The sequence below is a fragment of the Haemaphysalis longicornis genome, unplaced genomic scaffold (assembly GCF_048455015.1).
Source record: "Haemaphysalis longicornis isolate Haplotype H1 unplaced genomic scaffold, Haemaphysalis longicornis Haplotype H1 scaffold_14, whole genome shotgun sequence".
NCBI classification, from domain to species: Eukaryota; Metazoa; Arthropoda; class Arachnida; order Ixodida; family Ixodidae; genus Haemaphysalis; species Haemaphysalis longicornis.
In genome coordinates, this window is record NW_027526245.1 from 35,998,062 (window position 1) to 36,009,828 (window position 11,767).

Consider the following 11,767-nt stretch of genomic DNA (forward strand, 5'->3'; position numbering starts at 1 on the left):
TAGAGTTTCTTAGTAAGTATAGTAAGTATACTAGAGAGGAAACTGCGCCTCGTAAGCCATGTCGCCATGGCGGTTCGTGGGAAGACATCCTTTTTGGCTTGGGCTTGGCATGACAACTGGATTCTTAAGCGGTTTTTGGGATTTTCTTTCTTCACTATGCATTCACACGTTTACGAGCTACAAGGAAGCCGAAATCCTTCCGTTTCTGTGAAAGCCGCGTTCAGTGTAACAGCAGGCAATACGTGATCGCACCTGACGTTGCTCATGCCGCAGTCGAAGGACGTATGACTGAGCGAGTAATATGCCGCTGCGAAATTTGTAGCCGACGAAAAGAAGAAACAAAACGTACTTCGACGAAGACAAGATACGGCAGATACGGGCGCTCGTATGCGTCCTATCTTGTCACCGTCCACGACTGTTTAACGCCACGTTTTTATTTTTCTTGTTAAACTAGCTGGCGGTCACGGTGCACCGGTTCACCACGAAGGCAACGTTTTCATAGTCACGCTCAAAAAACTTTCGAAACTCTTCAAACAACTTATTTTTTGAAATAATGAATCATTCTCGAATGAGTTACCCCCGAAATAATAACATTGTTCGTAACCACAACCTTGGCCTGCGGAATAGCAGGCACAACCGTTCCGGCAAAAATACGCTTTACTTCTTTTTTTCTTAGTTTTAAAACAGCCTGTTTTTATTTTTCACTTACATAACTGATCACTATTTTTCGCGTTTTTGTGGCACTATGTTTAAATTTGCGGTCACTAAAACGTTTCAATCCAAGCCAATGATGAAACTAAGGCGAGAGCGACGTATAATGGCGGTCCATGACGACACAGACGACCTTGATGTGAGCAGCATAGACGCCAGCGCCAGATTAATCTCTAGTGTATACTGTAAGAAACTCTGGTTTGAGAGGTAGAGATGGGCTATCGCCATCCGCAGGCGTGCATGCGTGTTCTCATCCTTTCATTTACCGCCGTTGCAGCTACACGGTGCTCCGATGCTGTTCGGCCACAGCTCCCGTGCTCTAATTACTTATGACGGCACCTGTACTTGCTTTACTTTTGTTACGGTTGAAAGTAATCGTTCTTGAAAATTTGGGTATGCTCGAGAAACAGGGACACGTGAGTGGTGATGCGGCGTATACCAGTTAGCAAGTGTCGTGTCAGACAAGCCTAACGCGCCCGACGCCTGTGCAGCTGCGGCCGTCAAAGGGCGCGCCGTACGCGCTGTTGCTTTTACGTTTACGTGTTAGCTCGTAACGTTCCTTGTTCGCCCCCACCATTCTAACTGCTATAAAAAGAATGCGCACTAAATGTAAGAGCAGATACCTCGTTCTGCAAGCTTTTAAGCCCAGCCAATCGCACAGCTGCCCATAATACATCATAGGCTCAAGTGCGCGACATAAGCGAGTCAGTCGTATGGCCATTCCCTGTTTTCCTAATTATATACCTTATTTTAGCGAAGATTGTGATGATAATGGTGTCAGTGTTAATGTAATAAGGCAATCTTTTGGATGAACCAAACTTGAATGTTGCCTGCATGACTCCTTTAAGGCATCTGCATATGTGTTTCCTGCAATTTGTGTAACCTTTTTTTCTTTATTTTCACTATCAATTCAGGAGTTTCGCTCTAGAAGACATGTTAATGTTAGACTTTTTCGCTATGTTGATTATTTTTTAATGTGGTAAAATGTGAGTGAATGGTACGTATGTGTATTTTTATTTTTTTTCTTACTGTTGTTACTGTCGTCGTTGAAAAGTGTGCTTGTTATGTTGTTCCTTTTCTGCGCGATATGAAAAAAATATTGCACCCAAGTTTTTTTTTCTTTTCATTTGATTTTTTCGTGGGTCCTGCTCCAGGATCCCGTGCAAGTCACTTTGGGAGGAAGGGCCTCTTTCGGCTGTAGCTTTTTGCCCTCCTCCTGAGGTGTGAATACATCATCACCCATCGAAATAAATAAAAAAATATTTCATGTGCAGGCAGAAATGTCTACAGCTCATACCTTGCCCGCAAATATTAAAATGGAGGCAAGAGGAGGGGATATTTACGCTATTAAGAAAACCCTTAATTACGGCTCTTTAATTATTAGTGGCTCTTTTTAAGCGCACAACTTCTCCATTTGAGAAGAGACATAGCAGGCTTTTTTTCTTTTTTGAACAAAGGCAAGGAGACTGCAATATTTATTGCCGTCCTACGAAACACAGCGCAATGCAGCGGCAGTATTAATACCTCCAAGAAGTTGTAAGACTCTATATCAACAAAATGCAGATGAATTGATTCCCATTGTGACGCTAATGAAGTAGACGCTCATGGCAAACGGAAGTTACCTGTCACCATTAGGCACCTAATGGCAGCTCCTTGAAGCGTGCTGATCACTGGCGTTGCTTCCGGCTTGAGCATGTTTTGCATTATGAGGAAGCCAAGGAACGTCAAGTTGTTCTCCACCTTGGACCTAAAGAAAAAAACAGACACCGGATAATTTTGACAGTGGGTGTGTGCCTACACTAATTTGCTACGACACCAGTGCATGACAATAGAGTACCTCGGTCGAAATTGGTAAAGTCGCCAGTATTTTCTTAGGGGCGTACAGGAGCAAGATGTAATCTTTTTTTAGATATCCACTCAACGAAGTATTCAATGTATTTTGTGTATGATGATAACACGAACACTTTGTGGAAAATGGAGATTTAATGGCTAAACAGCGAGTTTGCGTGCATGTTTAGCCGGTCTCTAACACAACGCAGGTTCGCTTAAAATGGGAACGGGCCACTTTCTCGCCGTTCCTTTGAAGACTTTTAACTGTGGGCTAAAATTTTAGTTGCGCAGAATCTTTAAAAATTTAGTGTTGCCAATGCACACGGCAACTTCGAGATGCGTTGTTTATTATCAGCACATGACCGTCGTTTGTAAGTATGCCCTCAGTTACAGTGGTGGAAAAAGAAAGGTGTCACTTTTTGGATATAGGGGCATCCTCTGATCGATAGCAAGTCAGCGTTAGTTAAAGTTTTAGGCGTTATCGAGTTTTGTTTTGGTTCGGTTTGGTTTGTTTTAGTGCTGCCCACACTGCCCATCCACACGATTACCGATGATGTGCGAACGCTCCTCGTTTAAAACCCTCCAAGCTTTTCCCCTCTACCTCGAACTGAGAACTGTTCTGCTAGAACAATGTCACTGACTGCTCCTCCCCCCCCCCCTTTTCATTTTCCTCTTTATAGCAGTTTGGTTCGCTTTTTGTCCAATTTACCGTGCTCTATAACGTATTTATTTTTTAACTTTCCCCGTGAGATTAGTGCCTGTTTATCTTATCTACTTCCCTAAAGGGTGATTAACATTTCACCCTCCTGCAATAACTTAACAAGTGGAGGTAGCTGCAGTTATTGAAGCTCTTGTATTTCCTAGATCAACAGGTATTATTAACATAAGTGTCTCTTTAAATTGAGGAAACAACAATATTCTAAATATTGTAAAAAAGACAAGAGTTGAACTCTTGTGTCTGTGGAAAAGCGAATTAAGTAGGGGCAAACTTGGGAGGTGGCTGCTTTAGTCTAATAATGGACACTACAATTGCAAGCACAGCTTCAAGCCTTCGCTTTTTGTGCAGGGGAAAGCGAAATTATCCCCATATCGAAACGATTTTGCGGAAGTAGTTAAGGTTTTGGTTTGGAAATTAGAATTTTACGAACTGATGACGAACACCTTTAGGCGTTGTCTCCTAAGACAAATAATTCGGCGATGAGAATGGTGTCCATCATTTCAAAGAATACAACTAACAAGTTCTCATCTTTTCTGTACTGAATTCTGGCATGATGTACCTGACGTCTTATGAAGTAGCCAAAGCGACCAGTAGCGTTTGGTGACCATTTCTGCAGGAAACAATATGATTTATAGTTGTTTCAAAGTGTGGTCTTCAGTTCTTAAACACGTGGCGTCGATATTGCCAGCTCTTTAGATCAAAATTTAGAACTTTGAGAAGCAAAGATGACGAAGGAAGATTATGACAATTCCTCAACAGGGTAGAGAGGCTTTCCCTTCAGTTTTTGGTTTCCGTTGAAATATTTTGTCGACAGCTTGGGCATATTTGTGCACATATTAACCACCACGATGAAATGAAAAGGGATATGTGTTTCCTCAGACAGCTGTTCAATTACCTGTCCACTCGCTGCACAAGGCGCCAAGTTAGTTTCTTCTCGATGCGCCTGTAGGCCACTGCAACCACACGGAATCCCTCGAGTGTATAGCCTCGGAGGATGTCGAAATAGTCGATCGGCACTGCAATAAGACGTGGTAAATCCAGGGTCACGATTTTGGTCTAGTTAAACCAAGCTTATGCTAAAATGTAGTTTCAGGGCGACAATTTTCTGCGCCACAACACAAGCCTCTGCACCATTGCACGAAATTATCGATCGCACACATGAAAATACGCAGCAGAATGTTCATTTTTCGTTGTTTTGATTCAGCTCTCTCAAAATATTTGATTGTAAAAAGCTAAAAATGGCTTGAAGGTAAGAACTACGATACATGAGTGTAAATGTCAGCGTTTTACATCCAGACGACATCAACCAATAACAAAATCAATGTGGCAAACCTCTCCAAGGAGGAATTCGCACCAATAACTAGTTCCAGGCATCCTTTTCGTCAACATCTGCTAACCACCTGGTTAAACGGAATCTGTACAAACACCAACTGCCTCCTTTTCATGGAGATGACAGGTTTCCGGTTTCGTTCTAACACAGGACCTCGCCTATGTAATGGCAAAGGCTGGAAAATCTTTCGTTCGAGGCAAAGATGTGCGGGCCTAGGTTTGTGTAGTCATCGCAATCATCCAGGGACCTCACTAACGGCACTCCCACCATCCGCGAAGCCTACAAACTTTTGTAGTATTTAAGAGAAATAGTTATATGTACAAAAAAGTTCATGCCTTCTTGTGTGTGTTTTTCTATCTTCGCTCGTTCTATTATTCTGCTTATTTCCTTTTCCCCAGTATAGGCTTTGTGGCCAAGCGTCGTTATTTTGTCTGTCTTTTCCCCATCCCCCGCCTATTTCCCATCATATCCTATCTCTGCACAGTACCGTGTTGTATTTTCGCCACGTCTTGGGTATAAATATTTTGCCTCATATAAAGTTCAGCACCTCCGGCATGAGACACGTGAAAGAAGATGCTTATTAACTTACGGGCTCTAGGGGGATGCAATAGGAGAATGAAAATTTTCGAGCTCCCGAGCAGGAAAGCTGCAACCATCCTAGAAATTGCGGGACGTCTCTAAATACACCCTGTAAATAGCCCTCAATTCTTTTCACTTCATTTCACTTTTTTTATTTTCCTTCCTTTGGTGGGACGCCGCCTGAGCCGAACTCTATAGATGCACTTCTTTTTTCGTGCTCTTTTTCGTGTTCCTTCTCGCCTTCTTTTCTGGGCATATTTCGCAAGCCGCTCAATAAACCAACCAGTTGTTAGTCAGCGCCTTGTGTCGTCGTTTCCTTGTCCCGTCTTTTTGCGCTGTTTCGAATTTCAGCACTTAAAATGTTAAGGCTACGCTAATGCCTCCATATGCTTTGGTTGGAGCAGTTGATGATTTGTAACGTGCATCAAAATTTCATATACCAAGGAGATTTACGTATACGTTTTTCTCACGAGAGCTACAGCCACGGTTTGGTATTGTTGGAACAGATGGAATTGTTTGGTTTGGAATGCTTTGGAATTGAACGTGCCATCTCGCTCGCAGCAGGACATCCCCTAATCGCTACGTTGTGGCTGCAGGTATTAGGAGCAGGAAATATGTTTGGGCTAAGTGACATCGTGACGTAAGTACACTTGTTTGCCGACGCATTTAGTGAATTTTGTTATTTTGGTAACAAGAGAGGGAAGGTGAAAGTCATACCAGTTCTGGGATCACATAAGGCGTGCATAACCTCCGGAGCCCCCTTGGCGTAGAGTTCCATGTACGGGCTGCCCAGCGTACGGCATACCACGCTCATGCGTTGCAGGGCAGACGAGAAGGGAAACTGCCGAATGATGCCCACCTCGTATGGAACCTGAAAGGCAGAGGGGGATGACTAATTGGCACCTTCACAAATGACGCGGAAAAGTTACGCGTGTGACAATAGTGCTGCAAAAAGAGTATCTGCAACCCCGAAAAACATTTACTAATAGGACACTAATACAAGCGATCCATTCAGATAAAGAAAATAAATCGTAATAACGAAAAATCTTTTGCAATACCTGATCCAGCTTAGCTTAGCTTGAGCAGCTTATGAAGGCAAACGGCGAGAACTTGGGCCTGGCATGGGTTCTCTCATCTCGCTGTCCTTGTTTTGTGTACGTTTAGAGCACCTCGCTGTTCGCTTTTATAAAGGCGAGTAAAGAATGAACTGACGGACGCGTTTTCGTAAAAAACGAGTCATCGGGCGTCGTTGCCCACTTGGTACTACCATAGGATTACGAGTGAATTGCAGACAATCGAAGAAAAGACAGCGCACAAAGGAGGCAAGGGCAGAGAGGACAACAAGGACTGCGCTGAGCTTCCAAATTGAAGTTTAAAGTTCAGCGCAGTCCCTCTTGTTCTCTCTCTGTCCTTGTCTCTTTTTTACGCTGTCTTTTCTTAGATCATGTAACAACACGTCCAGTTTTCTACGTTAATCAAATTACATACAATCGCCTACTAAGCATGACAGTAATAACTGATGGTCGCGAAAGCATTAGATAAGGTTAGGACCACCGCATAAGAAGTAGGCTCGCGTCGAGTGGGTGATAGCGCGTCCTATTTGTCTTCAGAACTTGCGGACTAACTGCTACTAAGCTGGCAGATGCCCGAACACCATGTCTCACCTATCCTACGACGGCTTGATGGGCTCGCCGCTCATTTTGCAAGACATTTTATTACGTGCGTAAAAGATGGAGCCCTCCGACAAAAAAAAGAAAAAAAAACTTCGCCATTGATTTACTGACAGAGAACGATAAACGAAGCGAGAATGGCAGAGCGCGTGCGCAAAGGGGTGGCATCTGCCGAGCCGCCGGTGCCATTGGCTACAGTGCCACTGCGTTCGCACCGCTGCAACCTAATTGCTAGGGAGACGTGCAGTCGAAGTGCGGCTCGTCCCCTTCTCCGTTCGACGAGTCCCGTCACCGCTTGTAAGCGTTGTGAAATTTTGTTTTGGGTACTGGACGACGACCGCGAAATGCCGACACTGTTGGACAACAAAGCAAGCGACAGCGAGCCCATACCGCTGCTCAAGTGGGCAAAAGTGACCGAAGAGGCGGTTACAATGAAACTACGGTTGGCACGGTGTGCGAGGTACCTGCAAGGAAGGCGTGTTCCGGACTGCTAAAGCCACGGAATGGGTGCGTATCAATCTAAGCATCACACTCGCAAGGGAAGTGAAGGAGATGCTCACGCCTTTCTAAAGATCCACCAATGGAATTGAACTTTCGGTGATTTTTGCATCCTCACATGGGTTTGTATTGCGCGACGTGTGCCGTCCGCTCAGGTGGTCTTCTTTGAAGCATAGGCTTTTTTTTTATTCAATGACACAGGAACTCCGTATAATGCCCCAACGCGCTGCCATTTTTTTTTTCAGGTGTCCCACATCATCAGTAGACATCGATCAACTGGACGTTCATGGGAATCTTTGCCACCTAAAAGTGATCGTCAGATCGGTACCACGCCAATGTGAGCAAAGTGATTACAAATGACGAGAATTACATTGGAATAAACATTAAAAATGGCAATAATTTGAGCGCTATAAAGTTATCGACTGCATGATCCGAACAGCGACCTTGGGTCCGACCAAGCCAGCATACACGGGAACAAGTGGGCAAGCATGGGAACACGCCTTTCATTTGGTTCAGGCTAGGCGCACTGAGAAACGTCAAGGCATAAAGAAAGAGGTCACCATACGACTATAAAGCCAAACCCATGGCCTTTATTCTTGATTTAAACCTAACGCACGATTTGCGCTGTGCAACTAAACCTACGCGACGTTTAGATTATACTCCCAAGAATACCCAAAACGAATATTACACGTGCATGTGTAGCAGTAAGCTCGCAAATCTCTGTTAAAGGTGTGGAAAAGCCAACCGCGCTCCCTACAATTTCCCTTATTATGCACCTCGACTGATTGATTGATTGACTGATTGATTGATTGTAGGGTTTAACGCGCCGACGCAATGCAGGCGATGAGGCGCGCTGTAGTGGAGGGCTCCGGATTAATTTTGACCAACTGGGGATCTTTAACGTGCGCCGAAATCTCGTACACACGGGCGTTTTTGCTTTTCGCCTCCATCATAAAAGCGGCCGCCGCGGCCGGGAATCGAACCCGCGACCTCGTGCTCAGCAGCGCAACGCCTTAGCCACTGAGCCACCGCGGCGGGTTATTATGCACCTCTTTAATTACGTCGTCAAAGCGGTGAGTGTCCTATTGGATGGGTCTGGTCAACGTGTCCGTTTATTTCTCGCATTCCCGATGACGAGCCACCATCGTCGCCGCTGTGTACCAATCTCTTCTATCCGTGAACCTGTATCGACAGTTCCAGAATTTTTTTTGTGCGTATCGAGTGCGCGCGGAGTTGGAATGACAAACTCAATAGTTCGCTTTCAACCAGACCACTCGACAATCAAGCGTTTATCGCTGAAAACACAACCTGCCAGACAATCGCGCGCATGCTTGCAGGCACCAATGCCTACTTCCTTCCGTACCGCACCGAAAGAGAGTACTCCGCGCTGCGACGACAAAACTGCCCCAAGGCCGCCATAAGGAACGTCACATGCTGCCCCGCTTTCCGACATAGGGCGCGCAGTGTTCCTCCCGTAGTCACAGGTCGAATTGAGAAGGAACTATTATGCGCGACAATCCTTCTCGCAAAGCCCCGGTTATACTGAACGGATTTTTGTAATTCTTTCAGGAGGAGATTGCTGGTACAACACACATTACTCCAAAATGCAGTCTACGTTGTCGCTGCTAAGTGCGGCGCGGTCCTTTTAAATGAAACGGAAAGGAAACCAATTTCGAAACGCTGAGCACGCGTTGTTGGAAGCCTGCTTGTATATTAGCACTTCATGCCTAAAAAGACAAACTAAATTTGCATCGTTCGATATGAAAATTTTTCACGAGACAAATTTGCGCGTTAAATCCCAAGGGGCAACTCATAAGAAGTTCCATTGAATAAGGCTATGGCATTGTACATTATCACAGTCTGATAATTTCCTCAAAATTGGCGTCTCATAATCTAGTGGCGCTTTCACTGCCGCGGTATATTATAAGGAAATACTGAAAACTAGATCAAATTGATTAGCAGTAGTACGGCATTACAGAGACCAATAATAATGATAAACAACCGGACGAATGTCCATTAAATCATGTCAGTCATCTTTGTCTCTACGAACCAATTATTGCCTGAAACTTTCGCTAGGCGAAGAAGTGACGTTTTGCGCGGTACAATGAACAATTGCAAAAACAATGAAATCAAAGGAAGGAAGTATGACAAGATAAGCTCAAACACATTCTCCATTCATTTTTTAGATTTCGCCTAGTTTATGAATATTTGTTTTTGTTTCATCTGCCTTTTTATGATTCTCTATACCAAAGCAAAATGGCTCAGCTTGCACTAATGGTGCAAGGGTGTATGAGCAGCCGAGCTGGCGGCCCTCCATTCGAAGTAGACCCGGCTATTGGACCTCACATTTACTTCCGAACTTGCTGCTGAAAATTCGTTATGACTGGCAGGCCAGCATCGTTTCTTCCGCAGGCTTTCGCATCTCTACCAAACCGGACCGCGTTAGCACGCCCTAGAACCCGCGGCCAAGCCCAAAGTCAACGCCCGGACTACGACCCCAAACAAAATGGTGTGCGCCCGGAATTCGATGACAGTTCAAGAGGATAGACGGTGGTTTCATAACGCGAGGTTCCCATGTTCGATTTCGACCACGGGAAGGGTTTTTTTTTTCTTTCCAATTTGCTGCACATTTTATTGTTCCCAGCCGCTGCTAACCCCGTATCCCTCGACCCTTTGTGTTGGCCCAGTGCTTAGGTTGCCAGTTTCGCGGAGTAAACGTCCTGGGGTTCGTTTACCGGGATATTTCCGGGACAAAGCTCGATCTAAAAAGCTCTGCTGTTATAAAGCAACCATTGTATCAAAATTCAGGTGTACGTCCTGCGTACAAAAAGGCCCGCATTTACTTACCTCGAAGAATGGGTCTTCAGGCTGCAAAAGGAGCTCCTGCGAGGGAGCCCTACCCTGGCTTGGCCGAGGCTTGACAACGGTGGGTGTCAGCACATCGTACTGAACAGCGTCCGCGGCAGGCTCCTCCATGACCTGAAGGGGAGACAGGCGATATATCTTGGCTGTTCGAAGCTTCGCGTTTCAGGTATATATATCTCCGAGGAAATGCACTAAACTGTGGCGGACACATGTTTCCTAAGTACAATACGCCAATATAGATGTTGACTCTCACGCGTCGGCAAATTGGTAACTTCAAGAAGGACATGAATAGCTTCTTCTTCCGGGGCGGTATTTTAGGTAATGCCATTGGAAAAAAATCACGACGCTGTGTTGAATCTTTCAATAATCACTCGACACAGGTGTTTTGCGGTGAACAACTCGCAATATACAACGTGGTCTTCTCTCCATATATAGCGATTGAAACACAACAATGTTCTAGGCTGGTTCAGAGAGCACTATAAAAATGAATGCTTGTAACGCATCACACACCGCTAACGTTTAAAAGACGTTTCCAAAACGCAATATCGCGTTTTCCTCTTCTCAAAAAACTATTCCATCGACAGTTAGTCAACCTTTACAGCTGCTCCTTTTATGTCAACCTTTTATGTTCTCTTACCTGAACCAAAACCTGCAACCTCTTACCCAGCGTGTGGCGTGAAACATGGCGAGATCCAGCGGGTCGCCCACCAGCTCTTGGTCCACAGAAGTGAGCGTATGACAGGTCGCCATAGCAACGACAATGGGACTTCGTGCAGGCATATCGCCGGGACCTCCAAATGGCCCTGTGAACCTGTGGTAATAGAATGCATTTGCTGCGGCATCATCACCATCGCCACTGCAATGGCCATCACCGTCATTACCTGCGCTCCACCGTAATCATTATTCACCGCGCTGCTGCGAGAAGATGCAGAGACCCGCACACCAAATCAATCATGCACCAGCTGCTTAAAGACATCCAGTACCGTCTCCTTTTTGCCTGACATGCGCTTCACACATATTTAGGACGAATTTCTACTATACTTCACGTGCAGAAGACGTGAGCACAGAAATGATTGTGACTGGTGTTTCTTGCGGAAAAATGTACATGAGGGCGTCACGCCTGTTTTTGTATTACAGAAATCACTGCGAGAAGCCCTCACGTAGACTGCTCGTGATCGAGTTCAAGTTTTATAGATCGGCATTTTGTGGCGCGTTGCCATTCTATCGCTTTAAAAACCCTGATCGCACCCTTACAGTAATACGCTGTTACGAACACAATGTCTTGATAACATACCCCAAGTATAGAAATGTGAACGTCGACTGATGATGTTTCAAAGTGGCACAGCAGCACGGTGAAAACTTTAAGACTTCAAAGAACGTACGTTTGACTATGTGCGGCCAGGATTCCCCAAAGGTCGAGTCCTCCATCTGTCAGGGTTCCTGTCTTGAGGGAAGCAGTGTAAAAAGCACCGCTACAATCAAAATACAATGACGCTGCGGACATATGTAGATGCAAATACAAAACAACTAAATGGCAGCATAGATTTCACTGTCCTTGAATATTTT

The 11,767-nt window shown here is 45.0% G+C and overlaps 1 protein-coding gene across 1 annotated transcript in view; it reads right to left on the reverse strand.

Annotated features, from left to right (window-relative positions):
* The window catches only part of LOC144165256 (polyamine-transporting ATPase 13A3-like), a 168,988-nt gene that overhangs the window by 32,749 nt on the left and 124,472 nt on the right, over positions 1–11,767 (reverse strand). The window contains exons 14-19 of the mRNA XM_077695384.1: positions 11,584–11,645; positions 10,865–11,012; positions 10,184–10,315; positions 5,886–6,039; positions 4,155–4,275; positions 2,334–2,458 (exon numbers count right to left, since the gene is read on the reverse strand). Coding sequence (XP_077551510.1) covers positions 2,334–2,458; positions 4,155–4,275; positions 5,886–6,039; positions 10,184–10,315; positions 10,865–11,012; positions 11,584–11,645 — 742 coding nt within the window. The remainder of the gene's footprint in view (positions 1–2,333; positions 2,459–4,154; positions 4,276–5,885; positions 6,040–10,183; positions 10,316–10,864; positions 11,013–11,583; positions 11,646–11,767) is intronic.